The sequence below is a fragment of the Pleurodeles waltl genome, chromosome 5, assembly GCF_031143425.1.
Source record: "Pleurodeles waltl isolate 20211129_DDA chromosome 5, aPleWal1.hap1.20221129, whole genome shotgun sequence".
Lineage (NCBI taxonomy): Eukaryota > Metazoa > Chordata > Amphibia > Caudata > Salamandridae > Pleurodeles > Pleurodeles waltl.
Genome location: NC_090444.1, coordinates 1,412,784,595 through 1,412,806,449, shown reverse-complemented (window position 1 = coordinate 1,412,806,449; position 21,855 = coordinate 1,412,784,595). Strand labels below are relative to the sequence as shown.

At 41.5% G+C, this 21,855-nt stretch overlaps 1 protein-coding gene across 1 annotated transcript in view; it reads left to right on the top strand.

The window, feature by feature from the left end:
* LOC138296506 (CD109 antigen-like) overlaps positions 1–21,855 on the top strand; it is an 827,002-nt gene that overhangs the window by 302,227 nt on the left and 502,920 nt on the right. The window contains exon 8 of the mRNA XM_069235677.1: positions 6,561–6,651. Within this exon, the coding sequence (XP_069091778.1) occupies positions 6,561–6,651 (91 nt within the window). The remainder of the gene's footprint in view (positions 1–6,560; positions 6,652–21,855) is intronic.

The window sequence follows — 21,855 nt, the reverse complement described above, 5'->3', positions numbered from 1 at the left end:
TGTTTGCGAATGCAAAAACGTTTGATACATCTGGCCCATAGTTACTTGAGATAACTATACCTTGTGACTTTCAGTAGTTTTTGAGTTTAAGAGGTTGAGTTGACACTGAATTTTTCACCTAAATATAACATTATTATCAAAAAGGTCTTGTATAGTGCATAGCTACCCCAAAAAGGGTTTCCCATCGCTTTGGCAGGAAGGTAGGAGCTTGTGGAGTAAGACGTGATCAGAACAACCAGGTTTTCAGATTTTTACAGAAGGTGGTCAGTGAGGGACAGCTTCTCTGAAACTCAGACAGGGTTTTTCACAGTTTAGCGCCCAAGTATGAAAAGGAGCGATGGCCCATGCTAGCCAGTTCAACTCTGGCAACCAGAGGTACTGGTTGCTTGATCGAAGGGAGCAAGTTGGCTGGTGTGGTAACACTAGTTCCCGTAGGTAGTGAGGATCAGTACTTGACCTAGCTGTATGCATATAGCATAAACTGTATGCATTTGTCCACCAGGGAGAGAGACACAACACATAGGCATCTTTACGAAGATGAAAAAGAAGCCTGGCGATGGAGTTCTGGATGACTTGTACGCATCTAATAGTAGAGGATGTTTCCATAATCCATTCTTCATGCAATCAAGGCCTAGTTGACTGTCCTTTGGGCTGAGAAAGGGAGCATCCAGATGATTTTTTCAGCCATTTCAGGCCTGAAGTAGGTCGAAGCTAACTTGGTGTTTTGTGATTTTATCAACAGGTTGACATTTAGCCAAAACCCTAGGTTCTTTACTTTGGAGACCAGTTCCGGGAGAGTGCCTAAGGTCTCGGGCCAGTGCAAGGGGCCCCATAGCAGGGGTTTCTTAACCATCAAAATCAAAATCACCTCAATGTTATCAATTAAGCTTTAAAGAGTTAGTGTTCATCCAGGTGGAGATCTTACCCAGACAAACCTTCAGGGCATCAGAATTGTTGCCATGAGCAGATGACAAAGAAAAGATGATTTGAGTGTCATCTGCATAAGAAAAAAGAGAAAGGCCACAGCTTCACACAATCTTTGCAAGGGGATGAACATAGATATTAAATATCATCAAGCTTAAGGCCAATCCTTGAGGGACTCCAGAAGTAAGAGCATGAGACTTTGACATAAAGCTGGAAGAAAATACTTGGAAAGTGTGATCTCTTAAGAAAGAAGTCATCCAGGATAGAGCTGTCCCTTGGAGACCTAGGTTCACCAGTCTTTCTAATAGAATGGTGTGTGAAACAGTGTTGAAGGCTGCGCTAATGTCAAGTCGCGCTGCCATTCTGCCAATATCCAGAAGCAGTTTCAGATGTTCAGTGACTCCCAGAAGGATAGATTCAGTACTGTGTCCGTCTCTAAAGCCCAACTGTGAGGGATGATGAAAGTTTTGGGAGTCTACACAGGCATTATGTTGCACACTAACACATTACTCCAAGATTTCAGTGAAAACGGGAAGCATTGAAATCGGTCTGCAGTCAAACCAATTGGAGGGCTCCAAATTGGGCTTTTTTAAGAGAGGCAGGACCGTAGCATGTTTCTATGCCTGAGGAATGCATCCCACTTGTAAGGAGGAGTTGAGGATAGCTGTCAGTAATAGTATTACGTCAGGACCAAGTGTACTAAGTTTGGCCGGAGGAAGAGGGTCTCGTGGAGAGCCCGACTTTATGGAATGTAAGAGGGTCTGAAAGAGATTGGTGTCCAGAGGGGCAAAGAGCTCATCTTTAGAGTTGCTTCCGTTGATGTTATCTGCTTCACAGGTTCAGCAGTCCATCTGTGATCTGGCACTAGAAGTAATACCATCATATGCACTCATCATAACAGTTGAGAGAGAGTGTTGTATATCTATTACCTTTTTTTTTTACACAAAAGTGTGATAGATTCTCACATTGTGATTATGACAGCAAGGAGAATGGAGATACATTACTGGGATGTGACAGTTCTTTAACTACTTAGAACAGTTCTGAGAAGTGGTGATTTTATCTGTGTAAAACGCCACCCGGGAAGCTCTACATAGTTTGTAATTATGTTTTAGTGCTGCTTTGTACTTATGTTTTTTATTCTCACAGTAGGACGATCTCCGGGACCTTTCCAGGAGATTACACCACTTTTTTTCCCCATTCAAAGCCTAATTGAACCTGGGGGCAGAAGAGTGGAGTCTGGCTGAGGAGCTTGGTTTAGCCGGCAGGATTGCATCCAAGGAATCATGGATCCGATCATTAACCATAGGTTGGTCTAGATTGACAGACTGCACTAGGCTCAGTAAGGAGTCTAGAAGTCAGAAGTTAAGAGAGAGTAGATCTAATTTGGACAAATTTGTGGACATAGCCAGAGGTCCACCAGTAGCTTTGGAAGGCAGTGAATGAGTCTGAATGGAGAAAGGCACCATGAAGTGGTCAGACCTGAGTAGTGGCGGGGAGCCGCGGATCAGAAGTAAGGCCCTTAATGTACGAGAAAATAGCATCCCATAAACGTCGAGCCTTATGTGTTGGTGCAAATTCATTAAACCAAGGTTCAATGCACAAAGGTGCTTTATAAGGGCCGAGCTAAAGCTACAGGTGGGATCCTCCAGATGAATATTGAAATGGGGCATTTACGAATGTAGGTGGATACCAGGTCAGGAACCATGCAGCTTCTTACATGCAGCACCTACATCAAAGGAGGCTCTCGCTGTGCGCCTAGCCCGACCCCTCGCGGTCCAGCGAGGGGTCGGGCTAGGTGCACAGCGAGCGCCTCCTTTGATGTAAGTGTGACTATAAGGGGACACTCCCCCTCCAGGAATCTGAGGCCAATAGCCTTAGATATTAGGGCCTCCGCGAGGTAGTTCCTTGCCTCAGGTAGGCCCTCTCATTTGTTATAATTATTTCTCTCCCCCCCTGTATTAGGGGAGGTTTATCTATCTGCACTTTGCATGATGTTTAGGGATCCTAGGCCCTGAAGAATGCCCCCAGACCTTCCAAGGTTCATAGTAGAGGGCAGAAACATGTCAGCCATTTTTTAGATAGGCTACCCAGTGAGTCCTCATTCTCACCGAGGTGTCCCGCCCTTGTTTTTAAATACACCAGCAGACACCACTATTAAAAATGTAGATCACACACAGGTAACTGCCTAGGTGTTTTTATATTCCCTTATCTTAACTGGATCCCATTATCTCCAGATAAAATATATTTACTCACTCCCTCCCGTTCTTTTAACGGTGAGGTTGAGTCCGCCCAGGTGGCACTGTCCTACCTGGGTGGGGCTAGGTGGTCAAATGATGAAGCATGACACTATATAGTGTCAGAGACCACCTAGTCCGTAAATGAAATACCCTCTTCCCTCACTCACCCTACACAGCACCCACACTGCACGTTTTTTACACTCAGCAAGTTCTAGGAGCCCATGGATAATCTCTCGTGAATGCAGCTCCACATTATTGGTGAACCCCATACTTAATATATACATAATGTGCAAGTGTTCATTGAGCTACTAAAATGATGGTATTTGTCTTTCAAGTTAGATCATGTGGCACGGGATTGAGTCAAAAAAGCTAATGAAGTTCAAGTATGAACATAATATAAATATATAGGTCCGGTTGAAACCAAAGGACCGAATGCTGGGAATGTGCATGGCATTGAGAAAGATAAGCATTTTTGATGCAACTAAGACAATTGCTATGATGCACAAGTTCATAGATTGGACAGGAAAACAGACAGTCACTCTGTTATTGTAATGATCAAAGCTGGTGAGTTGGGGATCAACAATAGTCATAGACCTCCAGGATCAAAGGCGAGCAACAATAATTTGCAGGCCAACACATAGTGGTAATAGGTGATGCAGGGAGATTCTGAATCTTCACATAGTGCACTACGGTTTCTTGGCTGGCTCCACATTCACCTATGACTGCATGGTTATAATCTTCTGTTGAGAATCAGACGTCAGCCTCACTCAATTCTCAGTGATCTTCAGTTGAACTGAACAGCAGCAACAAGTCTCTGCCCTAAAGAGCATTTTGACAGCACTGCAGGTCAAAGTTCTTCTGTGCAGCATGTGGAGCAGTTGGGCCTGGGACTTTGGATTGAATGAAGGCAGGTTCTCTACCTACCAGGCAGTCTTCATAGAGATAACATGGCAGTTGGTCAAAAACAAACAGGCTACTCAAATTCAAAGTTTTCCACAGACATTAGAGGGAAGCAAACATTCAAAAATCTACCTTTCTTGTGCATATTGTACAACTCTACGGTAACTAGATACCAAGGGTGGGGATACCAGGCATTCCATAATGTCAACTGATTGTGTGTATTAGCACCAGATAGCCTCCCAGCCATCCAGATGCTTTTGCTGTGCTCTTTCTTCCTGGGCAGATGAGGAAATAGGTTGTGGAGATGGGCAGGCAGCCCATTTGCCACGGGTGAGTATGTGCTATGCTATTCATTACAGTCCTTTGTTCACAGACTTATCTCTCAGGATAGCTGGACCTGTTTTGATCTAGGGTAAGGTGAACACAACAAGCGTTTTCTCCTTTTTGAAAAATAGCATTATTCTAATTCAAATATGTGAGAAAGTGGATTATTACGTGGGGTAGAGGGTAGCCTGGTACACATAATACTGCTATTATTCTTGTTAGGTCCATTAATGGTTCCATTAATGAGTAACTTAAACCTGGGCTCAACCCCTGGTAACTATGGCACAAAGCAGACAGGCTTATCTTAAGAAATTGTGTAAAGTATTCACAAGAAACAAAACAATTAAAAAGTCAAAAACACAACACAAAACAAATCCTACTAAAACAACACAGATCCAAAAAGGGGAACCCGAGATATGAATTTTTAAGGTTTTTTTTTTAAAATAGTGGCAAAAAGCATTAAGCATCCACTAACATCATTTAGTTCTTCTTGACCTGTACATAGGTGCAATTTAAGGCCGACCCTGATGGAGCGCTGGTCGGATACAGAAGCCAGGTTTGTCCCGGTCAGAAGTTTTACCCTCTGAGAATCTCTGAAATGGAATTCAAAAATCCTCAGCGGGGCAAGACAGCGGCTGAGATAGGCTTCATAAGGCCAGATAGCCATCAAACAAAGTCTTGATGAAGCCATTGACTTTTAATAGAAAAGCTCAGAGGAATTAAAATTTTCACATTCATTAAAGCTTTATGGCTGGCCAGATACTTTTGGTGCCTTTGCCCAGTGAAGATTTTTACTTTTGGATTTAGGGCCTCATTACGACTTTGGTGGTCAGTAGACGCCATGTTGGCAGTGACGGTCTGACCACCACAACTCTGGTGGTCCGACCGCCGTATTATGAGTTTGGCTATGGGACCACCAAAAGACCGCCAGTGCTCCTCTGGCCCCTCCAAACTGACTGCCAGTTAGTATGGTGGGGACCATGGTGGTCCTTCACTGTAGTGGTCAATGTTAGAGATCCAGGCATTGGGACTTCCATGGCTATTACGACCTGCCAGACCATAAAGTTTTAATTGAAAATTCCACTGCCATGGAAAGCTTGGCAGCTCGGCAGTTAAGGGGCCCAAAATGGGGTGCTTCAGGGGGTACAGCGCATAGAGGGTGAGACATGCCCCCCAAAAAAATAATTGAGGTTCGGGGCATACTGTGTCCCATAGGGACTTACAGGTATGTTAAATATGTCAATTAGGAGCATAACCAATTTTTATATATTTTAGGGGTCAGAGCACCTGCACTGGGGTCTGCCTAGAAGAGTCTCAGTGCACAAAGTCAAAAAAGCAGTATCAGTATGAAATAATCAGGGTTATCATGCCAAAAGAGCCATTTTCCTTCAAGACACAAACATTTGGCATCGCAATGATTGGTGTGGGGAGAAAGGGGCACATGTTGGTATGCAGAGTAACAGGAACAGCAGATGTCTGACTAGCACTTAATCTATGATGCACCCTTAAAAAACATCGAGGTTACGTATGGGTAATGGGGGTAATCCCTCATAAACCCAAGCACTATATAAGCAAAAACCTCTTAGACTCAGAAAGAATTGTGTGATCATTTTTACATCCCATTATCCATGTTTACATATTGAGAGAGAGAAGGCTTTTTTCCAACTGTGGTACTGGTGCAAATGCCAGTACCCCACAAACATAGATCATCTGACACCTCTGATAAAAGGAGTGCCATCTTGAGTGTATCCCTTACACCTCACTATCACACTGAGTTAACCAGAATGGTGTAATTACGATCAGGATGGCACATGATAATCATTTTCGGCTCAACACTAGTACTTCAACAAATTGGTGTTGTGGACACTTTTATCATTGCACCTCCTATTCATATCTAATAGAACTTTATGACAGCTATTATCGCAGTCCTGTATTTTAAAGCACTGTTTCCAGTCTTCATGTTTTGTCATACATCCACATAGTTTTCAATAATAGGTTTGCAACCCACAAAAGAGACGGTGCAGTGAAGAGGCCAACAATAGCAAATGAAACAGTAGCAAATAAAGCAGTAGCAAATAACTGAATATGTTCTGCACTGTGAAGCTGAACTACAAGCTCTTTGTGTATAATACAATATTACACAATGCTCATGACATTTTTGCATTATTTTCACAGATACAGTTATGGAGAGCCTGTGGTAGGAAATGCAATTGTTACAGTCACTTCCCCATCTTATACGTCTGCAATATATTCAAAAACATTTGAGGTGAGTTTGGTGCCATGACACTATATTCAGATTTCAGTTTATTGCTGTTAAGGCGCTCATTGGTAAAATTGTATTTTCATATGCCTCTGCATCTCTGTGATGGATTCAAATTCAAAGAAATTGTCCCTTTTTTGTGTTCCACACATTCATTGATAAGATTGCAATAAACCTGTTCTACCATGCTTTAACCTTGATTGTAAGTAGACTGCTTCAGTTTGGGGCTGATGTATCACAAATGAGGTCTGAGGGTTCTGTAGTTGGTCGACAAATAGGGCAGAACAGCCAATTACTGCATAAGGTGCAACATGTCTGCTACCACTCAGTGAAGAATACCCTCCTGGAACAGGAGAAGCCCACTGATGCCTTCTCCTATCACAGGACAGTGTAGCTTACTGTGACGTATCAGCACTTATGAAACAGTATGTGTAACTGCAAGAAGAACAAGTCACGGTGCTGCATCTGGCTCTTGGCTGGTGCTTTCTGGTCTCACGACAGTCAGCACTGTAGGCTTACGACATTGTATAATCAGTGTTGACAGCCTGTACACAGAATGCCAAATTAATCTTAATGAATGTGGGGACCAATGGATTAGCTTTCTTAAGGGCAAATAATAGGGCTTATATTTCTGCCTTCTGTGGTGGACTCAACTAAAACTTTAGTGTACGCATAGCATCTTGAAGTTGCTATTTTCAAAAACTCCCTGTACTGCAGCACAAGCCACAGAATATTTTTGCTTAGTATCTAGTGCTGGCTGTGCAGAACCGGCCACGTCGAACATGCTTTTATACTAATTTTTAGGTAAGATATATGGAGTTTGTGAAAGATTTTGTGTGTACAGTGGAAATGCTTGACTCCTAACTGCAGGATCTTATTCAAGTTTTATATCAGTAGCATTTGAAGATTTAGCCCACTGCACCCAACAAAGGTGTGGAGCACAGGCATTGGGAATACTAGCTTTAAAATGCTACTTCTAATGCACGCTTAATGGACACCATAATTATTTGTTTTCCCTATGCCATGGGATGCCCCTTCAATATGCTGTCTGAACTGCCATGAGATTTTTTTCAATATGAGTCAATTGCTTCTCTGCATTGGAGTACAAATGTAATGGGTATGCTATGAGGGTCCTCTGTCCCTCATTGTAAAGTACATATTCATAGGCTGAATTGCTATGAACAAACCCTATTTCTAGATTGGTCTTGTTTTCCTGAGTCTATGTATTTAGTCTGTAACATATCTGCCTGCAGTCCGCAAATAATACCAGTATATGTGTTTGTTCAGTTTCTTTCAGGGAATGTCATATTGACTAGTTCGTACAGTTAACTCATCTGAATAATATAGCAGTTAATCCCTTCCAGAGCTCAAAAACCCTATCAGGGCTTGTAACATTCTCAAAGTATTTAGAGATTGTAAAGTACCACCCTTCTCTAGGAATTCAGGTGTCAGTCCTTTATCCTTAATGTATAATTCGTATCCAAGGAAGATCACATTAAGTTGTGCAATTTTAGATTACCTAAAGTTCATTTAACACCCACATCAGGTCAGAAGTCACTATTCTCTGTATCCTATTGAGGTGTTCACTCAAGTCATCATCTGCAATGTATATGTCATCAATGTATGATAATGCCTCTGGATCTTCCTGTAAGATCTCCATAACTCTTGTTACAAAATGTTCAGGGTGCTTATACCGGACAGACATTCTTGCATATGCATATTGAAAACTACTAAATGAATAAGCATTTAGTAGTTTTCAATATATACAGCTATTCAGGTGCCACATCTTGGCTATAAATCTCCACTGAAAATATCTAATGTTGTTTTGCATTTTTAACTAACTAGGTTTGTCATCAGTCCATTGTTGTGAGCCTTTTGCACTGCATGTCTGCATGTGTTTAAGTTCCTATAATCTAAAACAATTGTATATGAGTAATCAGGTTGTAATACAGGGAACTTAGTGGTATTCAGTATTGAATGGCAAGGTACTAATATTCGTTGAATTTGTAATTGATCTGGGATGGCTTTGATATTATGCTCAGTTTTTGGCTTTAATGGGTACTGAGCCTGAATGTGGGGCTCACTCCTTAAGAGAATCACAGGTGGTACAGAATCTTTGATCCACCCTGCTTACTTTCTATGCAGCACCAGAGCCTGTTTTAGAACCCACTCACATACATATTTTTCCATGAGTCATTCAGAACTAAGGAGGAATTGGAGGAAAATGCTTGCCTTATTGCCTCTTAGCCCCTATCCCTTTTAAATAATGGACACCAGTCACCTTCTGTGAGAATACTGTCATGGGTGTCTTATAAATGAGACTAAAGCATTGCCTTAATTTTGTGCAATATAACCCCTTCAGTTTGTATTTCTACATCATAAATCCTATCTGGAAAGCTTACGTATCCATGCGGTGTTTCTACATGTATTCTTTCGTTGGAGTTACTACTAGATGCTATTTGAGGGTCTGACAAACTATTGTTACTTCTGCTGATGTGTCCATAAGTGCTGTCACCCAAGTCTCGTTCCGCATGTCTGCATTTTCTGAGGCATCCTTTTTTGCTAAACTGAGCTTTTGAGTTCCAAACATTCTGTTCTTTCTTCACATTCTCAAGCGTGTGTGCTGACTCGCTGACATTTTTCTGTTTAGTGTATTAATTTTTTCTGAGAAACTGGGGGCCTGATTACAACTTTGATGGTCCCACTATGGGACTGCCAAAGCTGCAGGAAAACGCCATTGCCATGATGCCCCCTGTATGAAGCAGACAGTGTGCATTCTTACAGTGCAGGGGCACCCCTGTGGCCCCCAGAACTGTCTTTCCTACTGCCTTTTCAATAGGCTGGTGGAAAGTGGGGCTGTAATCAGCCAGGCAGCGCTGAGTTTAGCACCGACATGGCTGGTTACAAGCCGGACCACCTTCACCCCATCGAGGTCTGTAATCCTGGCGGGGACGGAAGTCCTTCGGTATTTCTGCCCGCCTAAGTCACAATTGGACAGTCGGACTGTCCGGAGTGCGGCGGTCCAACCATCAACATGATGGGGTGGTCCTTGGATTGCCACACTCTTAATGAGGCCCTTAGTTTGTCCTTTTACTGTGCCCAGAGTTTTGTGAAGAATGGGAACTACAGGTATCAGAATACTCATACCAAACATGCTTCTTAATTTTATCACTGTTCCTCAAAATATATCCACTACTTCCTGGACTCCAGCTGTAGTGCATAACCAGTCCTGGTTTTCTGTTTAGCATTCTGCTTTTTTGTTAGTCTCCTGGGCAGACTTTCATGTACCAGAAAAGTCAGACTCCTGTTTTATTTTGATTTGTGGTTTTGCGGCTTGAGAACTTAAAGTATCCTGTCCACCGAGGTGTATGTTTCTGAAATACATTTTGGAAGCTCCCCCTAATGATCTTGAACAGGAACAGTAGCCTAGAACTGGCACACTGCCAAAACACCACTTCTCCTTGAATGTGCTAGAGCAGGGACTTGGAATAAATAATTTCTAAATCTGCCTCTTGTAAAATCTACACTTACTGCTGGACCCTATGCAATGAACCTTTGAGGTTAGTGAGAAGAGAAGAGCTGCAAGTCAAAAACATCAAATATCCCCAGTTTCTCAAAAACATTTTCTTTCTAAGAGTCAATGATGAGAGTTTTAGATTATATTTAAATCTTTTTATTAAATCATTAGTTTATCAATATCTTTATTAGCATATAAAATAAAATCAGAACAGTTTCAGGACAATGCATATCTAACCCCTATTCGTATCTAGTTTCAGAAAAATATATCTCAGTAGAACATTTAAAGAATTTTCATCTCAGATATCAAAGCATAACATTTAAGTTTATGTACCTCACTGAGAATTTCAATAGAATCTCTCAGTAGTAAGTTTAATCAGGATAAAGTCAGTCTCAGAATAAATCCAAGACATAACCAAAAAGCGTCAGAATCAGAGGGCTCTCAGAGAGTCCCTGGGAAAGGGTGAGCCTGTGAGTGGAATTAGTCTATGTAAGCTTCAAATAGTGCCAATCTGCGCTCTTCACCCTATCTTAGTCTGAGAACACTCATATAATATTTTACAAAGAAACAGGTTGCAAATTGTTTGTAGACAATCCTCTTCTCTATCTAGTAATCTTTTGGAATCTTCATGTAAACAGGACAGCTTGCATCGCCATAGCAAGTTTTAACAAAGAACATTCTAAATACACAATACATTTAAATATTTTCTAATCAGCAATGAAACATTCAAGCTTCTTCCCATGGCTGAACATATATAGATAAAGACCAGTTTAGTAGACATGAAACATTTTAAAAATAATATAATTTTCACTTTCACACATCTTTCTACCAAAGCCTTTTTCATAAAGACACAGTTTTAAGATTAATCTAACATTGCAATATTAGTTTTCGTGGGTTAAATGGTCATGAAACAAAGCACTAATATTTTCTCTATTCAGCTACTATTGGACAGTTGTGTCATGAGATTTTACACTTATTGCCATTACACTGGCCAAATTTAACAAAGGGGAAAGAACAAGTAAAAAAGAAACAGGAATTCATATTTGCTATTAAAGTTCAGCCAAAAACATGTCATTGTGCAGGCTTCAAATGCAAAACCCATGTTTAAATGCAGTGTTTGGTTGAGGCCTACAAAATCCTTTTGTACAGGTTAAGTACTAAAATACTATTTTTTTTATCTTAGAAAAACTCTCTCTCAGTTGTTACTGGGACTTAGTGAAGGAGCTGTTTCAGAACTACCTATTAGTTTAATGTCAAAATCAACACCAGGTGCAGCCCAATGCTTGTTCTGTATTTGTTTTAGCACCTCTGGTAAATCTGCCAATGATGGTGTTCTATGCTTAGTAGTATACATACTCACAACAATTGTTCTACATGCAGTATGCTGTTCTTTATGTGGGACCGTACCAAGTGGAACTCACATATTGGTCCAATTTCTTCCATTTAAATCCATACATTTTAACCCCCAGTTTCCTGTAGTGTTAACAAAGTCTAATAAATTAATCTACTTTCCTTCCTCTATGTTCTCTTTGTACTGTACATTGGGGTACATCCTGACAATTAGTTGCTGAAACATATGGGAAACATATCTTGTGTGCTAATGTCATCAGGGGTGGGTGATAATTTATAATCAGCTTGAATGCTAGGTAGTAATGTGCATTGGGGGAACCATTTATCATGTTTCTGATAACATTCACAAGTAATTCTAGGTACATGATAGACAACCCCTTCCTCATATTCTTTTAGTGGGACTGGGGATGCATATAGCTCTCTGGGGTCCTCTGGATGTTGTGATAAGTGAGAACATATCCAACAATCCTCAAGACTCCGAGTTTTTGGCAAGCTGCTCGTGTACCTGTAGGGTGTAAGATCATGTTTTTCAATAAAATGTCCACATTTTGAAACATTAGGCATATCAACAAAACACATTTGTGGTAGGCCATTATTAATCAGTTGTGCAAATCAATAGCTTAGGGTGAGCTATGCTACAAGTCCCGTGTATCTTTCTTTTCAGTTACACTGTAGTCAAAATCAAAAAGGTGTTCTGAATCTCGTAATTCCTCTGCTTGCACTTGTTCTTCTGTTGGCTCCTTGGGGGCTGTCTTTAAGTGTTGCCAACAGTTCTCAGTTAGTGTAGGTATACTTCCATTGTGGAGATGATAGATAGTATTGTTACCAGTTGGTGTTAAGTTCATGAGGCCCTTACAGTAATATGCTCCTCTTTAATGCTAAGTGTTCTGTCTTTTGGCAGGGCCTCAGTTGCACTAACTGTATTTGTTATATATGTTATCTCTAGTTCCTGTTGTAGCTCAGCTGGTATGGCTGACAAAACAGAATTGATGTCAGGCTTATCTTATCATCGGGAAGATGAGCGGTGATGGAGCACTTGCTATTACTCTTGTTTCATCCTCTTGTGCTGGTCTGCTGTTGTCTTTTTCTTTCTTGGTACTGGTTGTCAGAAGTTGTCTACTTCTCTTCCTGGTCCACTGTTGTCTATTTATGGGGCAGTTTCCTGGACCAGCCCTACGTGGTCCCTTGTTGTTCCTTTGCTATGTTCTGTATGGAACATTGATCATTATCTGGTGATGGATCTCCCTTGCATTGGGTCCCGTGGATACACTCAGGTCTGTCCTGTACCTTCACAGATGTTCTGGTCACCAGCAGTATCAAGTATGGTCCGGTCCACCTCAGAGAAAGAGAAGCATGTTTTATTTTTCTCACCATCACCCAGTGACCAGGTTTAAATGGGTGTGTATTTCAATCTGAAGGCTGAGGCAGTGCACTGGCAACTTCACCATGATGTGAACTCAAGAGACGGTTCAGGTCAATTGCATAATCTGATACACTTTCATCAGCCCAGACATTCCCTGCACTGTTACCTGTCAGTGTAGTTCTAGGTCAATTACCATAGGTCGCCCATGAGCACCTTATGAAGGGACAATTAGTGTTCCTGCATGGTGTGCTTCGTAGTTCAAAAAGCACCAGTGGCAATGCATCTGGCCACTTTAGGTCTGTCCCTTGTATAGCTTTCCTCAGCCGCTCTTTTTATGTTGTGTCCATGCGCTCCACTTGACCTGAGCTGTGCAGGTGATAAAGTTATGTAACTGCCATTTTTGTCAATTATAGAGGATGCAAAGTACACCCCCCGTCACTGTCTAATTTTTCTGGCACTCCAAACAATGGAATGGTGGCTTTTAACAAGCATTTGGCCACTGTGTTAGCGTCATTTTTCCTAGAAGGGAAAGCTTTTACTCATTTAGAGAACATATTGATGTATACTAACATATATTTGTATCCGCTATAAGGAGGCCTGTATGCAAAATCCATCTGCATATTTGCAAACGGTCCATGAGGTACTGGTAAGTGGTTGTGAAATGCTGGTGTTTTCCCCTAATTATTTTTGGCACATTCAAGACAGCGTGAAAAAAATTGATCAGTATATGTTGTGATGCCTGATGGAGAAAAAAAACGTGTTCTAATTGTACTATTCATTCCCCCGTTGCCAACATGAGTTGTCCCATGAGCCACCTTTGACAAGGGTAGAAAAATAGCACGTGGATCTACAGGCCTGCCATCAGCGTGAGTCCATAGTCCCTTATCATTTTGAGCACATCCGCTGTCATCCACAACTTCACCCCCCTCGGGTCTGGTAATTCTTGAGCCTTGATGACGTCTTTGGTTGTTAAGCGTTGTTTGTCAGTTTTATTTTGATCATGTCTCGTTTTAGCAAACAATGGGACTGCTAGCAGTGGTTGCAAAATGCTTTCTTTTGCCATGTCATCAGGACGTGCGTTCCCTCTGGCTACTTCAATATCGGTATTTGTATGAGTTTCACATTTTATTACTGATATCTCTGCTGCGAGTAGGACAAACTTGAGCAAATAGGCAACAATTTAAGCATGTTGGATAGTGCGACCTGATGCAGTTATGAAATCATGGCACTGCCACAGTTGTGCAAAATTATGGACAACCCCAAATTGATACCTGGAATCTGTGCAAATGTTAGCTCTTTTTCCCTTTGCTAGCACACAGGCTGTTGTGAGAGCGCATAGCTCTGCCTGTTGTGCTGAAGTGCCCATTTGTAATGCTGCACTTTAAACAACATCAAAAACTATAGCTGTTGCATAGTCTGCTCTGTAGTCAGTGTCAGTCAGTTTGCTAGCTGAACTGTCAGTGTACCAGTCCACATCTACGTTGCGCTGAGGTCTCTGTTGTAGATCTGGCCTAGGCGATGTATATAACTCAACAGTTGCTACACAGCCATTGTCATCTTCATCTTGCACATGTATTTCTGTGTCCCCAATTGGGGGGGGGGGAGCAACAGTGTGGATACATTTACAGGTGGGCAGCGCTGTATATAGAGATTGCTCTTGGACAACAAGGGGCTCTCATAACCCATGTGCCTTGCAGTGGAGAAATGTTGGGTAGCAGTTGCTTTCAGGCAGTACTTAATTTGCAAATAAAAATGTGCCAGTGTCGAAAACCACCCTCCGAAAGATGCAGCTCCTGCAATTAAATGTGCGAGCACAGAATACTGAGGCAGCGTAATCCTGAAGCCATCTTGGGCCTCCTTAATCCGTTATGGCCACTCCTTGCCCTTCAGTTCACTCTTGCAGTTTTCTTCTTTCTCCCTTTGTGATGCTTTTTAGATTTTCTCTTCCTCTGCCTTTCTCATACTAGTCTTTTGCTTGCAGTAAATGCTTAAGGCAGAAAAATAATTGCTGGCCCTCAAATATACGCGCAGGCGCTCTGCACCGGCAGCCATCAGCACACATTAAGCACCGCTTTCAGGGCTCTGCAATTGAATGTTTTTAGCGGCAACAATCACTATTTTACCTAATATTGAAGTAAAAACAAGCTCCACAATCAAGATGACTTGTCAACTAATTACTGGCTCTACGACACGTTGTTGAAATTCAGATACGCTCAGTGGCGTGAATGACAAATAAACAATGTGAAGCACCAGTAAACACCTGAGTTGTCTGCAAGTGGTAAATAAATTATAAACTATCAATTCATACTAAAGCAATGATAGTATGACATATTTGTGCAAAACAAATTAAATTACATGCAACACGATTTTATAATTGTAAACAATGCAATCAAATAAAATGAATATATAAAGCACAAATGAGGATTTGAAAACCGAAAAATTTAAGATTACATCCATTGTCATTGTACTTCCCATTTCTTTAAACAAAATGTCAATGGGAAAGCAATGCCCGAAATAGATGATAACAAAGCAAATGTGAAGCACAACTGTGGAAAGCACAGCCCAATTAAGCCCATCATACAATGTGATATGCAAATACATCTCAAACAAACGTGCAACAATAGAATACACAAAGGCGTGAACTGGAGAACTTAAATCATCGCCGATCAGCAAGAAAAGAGGCTGTTACTTGCTGATGACTGCTATATACAGGGCCGGCTCTAGGGCGGTGCGACCATAGCACCGCTTCGGGTGCTCACTTTGGGTGGGGGTGCCGTGTTTGTAAATATACTATTGTTTTGAAATCACCTATTGCTGCCTCTCTTGCCTCCATCAGTTTTCAGGCAACAATAAGAATTTTAAGATAACTCTGGTGATTAATGTTCTTCCTGGAGAGAGGTTGGAGTTTTGTCTAGTGGAAGTTTTGACTTCTCTAAAGGTGGCGTTTTAGCAGAGGGTTAATACGTCTGCTGCAAAGAAGCTTTACATGCAGATCAGTGCATATCATGTGAATGGGTTACTGCTTTTGTCAGAGAGATCCTTTTGTCACTTGCTGTTTTAAGTTGAAACCTATTATAGAACAATCAGCAATTAACTGTCATAAAAGAGCTGCATGCAAACTGCAAGGTGTAGATTAGAGCATTATGATTTTTCCCCAGTCTTTAAAGAATTTAATGTTGCAAAATGGGTTTATTTGAGAAGATATCAATTTTTATTATTAAAGAGAACACCCATCTATGGTGTTACATTATAAATTCTGAGTTGTCCTCTCGAGACAAATCACTCTTAAAGTCTACAACTATGGATGGCATGTGAAGGCTACACCTTGTAGTCCTCTTTCTTGTGTAACATTTCCTATACATTGATTTACACACATATGATTGTCTCCGTCTAATGTCTGTGTGATGTCAAATGCTGTGACACCTTACACTGCTATGAGTGGTGCTATAAAACAAATTAAATTGATCTGACAGAGTAGTTATGGAGGCTTGATGGGCACTGTTAAAGGGTGGCAGGGAATCAGTGGCAGAGGTGGTCAAATGGTAGGGGTACCTACATACTTTGTTGCACAGGGTGCCACCAGCGCTAAGGCTGACCCTGGCTATATATAGACTAGCTCATGGCTATGTGGTAGTTTCACTTTCCTTGGCTTTCAGCTTGTGACTAAGGGTGGGCTGGGAAGTATAGTTTTTATCTGAGTCGTGTAATAAAAGTAAAGTTAGCAAGTTAAGAACGCATAATATGAGCCACTGGTCATGCAATAACATGTTTTTTTCTGATGGTATTCCTTCAGTACATGACATTTTGTACATTGTGGTTTGATCCAAGGCAAATACTGCAGACAGTTTAAGTGCAAATGATGGTACTGGGAAATGCAATCCCAAGTTCGTGTTTTGCAGGAAAAGTTTTATATCTGCTGGAGTCTAGCTCTGGAGCTGTAATTACTTCATTTCAGCAGATGCAGGTCATGGTGCCTAGGAATTCCAGTAGCTGTGGCAAAGGACGACTTTCTTCTTTATTGCAAGGACCTTCAATAAATACAGTCAACCATTGATGGGTGGGGTGGAATAACAGGCAAGCATAAAGATTCTTCATTTTTAAATATTTTTTAAGGAAAGTGTGCACAGTTACACTGCTAAGCAAAAATTGTGTAAAGTGCACCAAATGCATGGGTATGTCACATTACTTAATGCCTGTGTGCGTTCTTTTGTGGAGCTTAACTGAGTTCTGTCTAGATCCTCATGCTTGTCTTTGCATGGCTGTCCATGAGCATCTGTGTGATGCCCCTGTTCCACAATATTAATAGACTGTTGCCTAGTGGCTCAATGAGTAGAGTCCTTATTCTAAATTCACTAATGATCTGTGGTTCACTTGTTCAAATCACAATATGAGCAACACAACCTTTCACACTTCCAAGGTGGATGCATGCAACACTGTTAAATTGGTTAAAAGTAGTATCTGTTATTGCAGGTCTTAAAACTGCAATTTACTATTGTAAACTGTATTGTACTGTATTCAAACATATTGCATTGTTAAATTGACAGCAGGAGTGGGCAGCAGTTCTGTTTTTGGATTGTCCACCTGCTGTGCTAACATCCCCAGCTGTACTTTAGCTTTTATGCTGTGATTTTTCGCATGCACCTATTACCAGGGCATTTTGTATTCTGCTGCTAATATTGCCTCCACGACAAAGAACACTGTTGTGTTGCCTCTGTGGCTCCTTGTTGCCCAAATCTTTATTCTATCATCCTGCATTCTAAACACAAAAGGAGTGCTGGGATAAGACACGGCTTCCAGTGCCCACTCCACCAGCTCGCTCCTTTTAGCCACTCATTTGTTTTGTTCCATAGCAATACAAAATACTGGTCGTATTCTGGCAAGATTAGTGGAATCCTATGGGCTCTTCATATTAACTATAATCAGAACGAAGCAAGTTTGCACAGTCCAACCAGTGCAAAATGTTATTTGCACAGACGGTGTGATGCAGAGATAGCTGGTGCACTGTTGGAATGAAGCAAATGTTTTTGCCCAGATCATCTCTTGAAAATATCATTACTACAATGGTTATTGGTAGGTGCAAAAATGCACCAGTGGAGTTTCCTCGTGTTGCATTTCTACAAAGTGCTGCCTGACACTTGTTGCGTCCTCCACAGCCTGGGAGCATACACAAGAAAACATCACACACAGAGCTTTAGTGACCGATGATCAACTAGACATATGTTTGAAATGGGGCGTTATCATTTGTCCCTTGTGCTTCACCACTTTCAAAGGTTTAACATTAAATGGAGGATCTGTCTTTCGCTTTTGGTTTTGCTTGATGAGAACCCAGTCACCCTCATGAGCCACGATCTCCTGAGTTCAATGATGCTGATCAGCTTATGTCATCATCTGACATTTCCATGCAGTTTCAGTAGCAGGAACCTTGTCATCTTTCAGGGTTCATTCATGCGGTTCATTGTGATAATTTTGTTCTTTTAGCTCTCCCGTACATCAGGATGGCAGGACTCTCACCAGCGGCAGAGTGAGGGGTCGACCAATAGGGATGGAGGACTTGACATAAGGCCTGACGCAGCTCAGTTCCCTCTTTTGATGCACATTGGATCACTCATTTCAGGATACCCATAAACTGTTCCACAACACTTTTGGTCTGAGGCCACAATGGTGTACTTTTCTGCTGCTTGGCATTGAGTTTAGTCAGAAACTCCTGAAACACCTTGCTGTTGAACGGGGGACTATTGTCAGACTATTGTCAGACCTGAGAGTGTCTGGTATGCCCCACACAGCAAATATGTCAATGTCTTTGTTGTGAAATGTTGATGACATATCCTCCACCAGAGGAAAATGGGAATGCTCATCAGTGTCCACCATAAGATAGTGCCCATTTGCCAGAGACTGAAAGAAGTTTACGGCTATTCTTTCTCATGCGTGCACAGGAAGATTGGACGTGGTCAGTGGACGCTGGGTCACGTTAGGAGGTAGGCAATTGCATAAATTACACTCCTTTGATTCCCTCTCAAACTTCTCATCCAAGCAAGAGAACCACACTCGATGTCTCAAGGCCCTCTTGGTGGCTTCTATGTCATGACGTCCTTCATGAGTGAGTTCAATAACTTGCTGTCACAGACTCGCAGGTATGACAATCCCAGATCCTCTTAGCATAATATTTTTTTATTTCAACATTGTCACTTGGAGGTTGAACACACTGTCTCTATGATTGTACTAAAATTATGTTTTTAAGGGCAAGCATGTCCTTATTGACAATTGTAGCAGCAGTAATCTGTTTGACAGACAGTGCCGCTGGCATGTTCTACTTTACAATGAAGCTGATGTACTCCTCAGAAGTTTTCAACATGGAACTGTGCCGCTGTATGGATAACCTTCAACTGCCGTACACCACAATGTGTTTCTGAGCATTTGGATGTTCATTATGCTGAGCAAGGATTGCCCCCAGCCCAACTAGGCTCGCATCAACAGTGATCTCAGGGTGTAGTTTAGGATCAAAGTAGGCCATTTCAGTCACATTTTCAATTGCATGCTTTACGCATTTGGACCTGCGGTCACATTCAGAGGACCATCGGACCTGGACATTTAGTTTTGTTAGATCTCGCAATGGGGTACTCACTGTGGCAAAATCACAAGTGTACCTTGAACAATAGCTGATCATGCCCAAAAAGGTACCATGATGACATTTTGTTGGGGTCTGGTGGCTAATAGTGATTGCACTTTATCAGGATCTAGAGTCATCCCTCCATCAGAAAATACGTGCCCAAAGAACACAAGTTTTGTCTTATTAAATTCACACTGTTCAGCATTTACTGTGAGGCTTGAATCTGTAAGTAACCAACACAACTGTTTGAAAGCCTTATTATGTTCCTTCTGTGTTGTTCCAAACACCAGTTTTCTTCATTGTAATTGAAGGCACGTGTAACATGTTAAATAATTCTACGTATATCATCTTGGAATATTTCTGCAGAAGATGATACTCTGAAGCTCAATCTTTTGTACCTGAACAAACTAACATGAGTCAAAAAAGTGGAAATGTACCTGCAGGTTTCTTCCAATTCGAGTTGATAGTATCAATTGTACAGGTCAAGACAGGAGAAGACTTTGGCTCCATTGAGCGGCATGATCATATCTGCAATGTGTGGAACAAGATCTGTCACTCTCTCGCTTTGTTGACAACATATATCCACACAGATGCGCACTGCTCCGCCACTGTCCTTTTTTGGCAGCACCACTTTGGGTGTCACCCATGGTGTGGGACCAGTAGAACGCTCAATTATGTTGTGTTTTAGCAAGGCTTCTGATTACTTCTCAACCGCTTTTTGTAGCGGAAATGCTATTCTGAGGTGTTGCTGTGCATGCCGGATGTCTTCATTATTATGGAGTTGCACCTTCATTGTTTTTAGCCTTCCTAGGAAATGAAAGAGGGATGGGATCTGACTCACAGTTTAAGATTGCTTATTTAGGTTATAATTGATAGCTATCAGTCCCATGTCAGAAGCGGTTGCAAAACTAAGCAGGCATGCACTGTACCTTGAAGAACATGGATTGGGGTCTGCATAGATTTCTTCTTGTGCTGCAAGATTGCTGTGAACAATCCTTCACTCCGCAGCGGTTTGGAAGCAGCCCAGGTATATACCTTCATATTGGACTCCGTGAGTCATGCTATAGGCAAAAAATGGATAAATTAGTCAACTGCATGATGTTGATCGATGCACTGCTGTCAATTACAAAGGTTATTGGACAAACGTTGACTTTTAGTTTGATCTGAAGTTAATGTCCACAAGAGTTCTTTTGTTTAGTTAACTCACCTTTTTTTAGTCTTTTGTGTGTCCTCTTTACTCTTGGCAAAGCCCACATGTGCATGTTGCTCTTTTTTAGACATGATTATTGCACAGTCACCCTCTTCCCTGTCACTCAATTATGACATCGAGTGATCCTTGTAGGATGAACTTGACGTTGTTTAATTTCCACCTGTTGCAGCAGAGGTTCCTTTTAGTCTTAGTGGGCGTTGCTAGAGTGCTTCTGGAATCTTCAAGTATCCATTTTCTCATCTTGCCATGATGCACTTTGATAGGCAGAATATCTAGGGAGAGGCAGAATATACAGGGATTGGTGGAATATTCAGGGATTGGTAGAATATCCAGAAATTACTTCTCACATGAACACTGACAAAAAGGATGCAAGAACACTTCTTGCCTAACGAGGGAATTGAGCATTTGTGAGCGTGTTTGCTTTCTCTACAATGTGGCATGGTGAGTTAAGGCCTCTTTTCTGAAGTGTGAGTATGACCTGCATTTTAAAAGGTTGTTTATCAGCGAACCATGACAGTCATTCAAAGTATTGCATCTCCGCTAAAACGTGCTGCCATCCTATCTTTTGAAATAAATAGATGGTGGTACCCAGTACCTGACAGGGCCTGACCATGTAAAGCTCTCATAACATTAATTCATGTATATTCTGGGTTGATAGCTAGGCGGACGGTCAAGGTAATAATAATTACCTGGAGTATTACATAAGTGTGGGTAGCATTTGTCTAAATGTATCCTTGTCCCACATATATGACATTTTGCATCTTTAAAAGGACAGTCCGGGTGAAACATCCTGGATGAGGTACCCACTACAAGAATAACATCAACTCCGTGTTGATCAAACCCTGAATCGGAAATAATTGTTTGTGAAGATTGAGTACACAGCTCGATGCTATAGAGCACTAAAGGATGATGGGCTTGTTAAACTCATTTAGTAAAACATGCAGGATGGGGACGAGAGAGGGAGCACCAGAAGGGGAAGGAGCAGGAGCTCTCATAAGAAAACAAAAAAAGAATACAAGGCAAAATGCTATGGACTTCTTTTTTTATAGAGGTCACATCTGCAACATACCATGGGCTGATACCAAGGCTGATGGAAACCCCTCTAACTCGTGGTTAAGTCTTCTGAACCACTGTGGATAACTGGGGAAAGGTGCTGTCCAAAA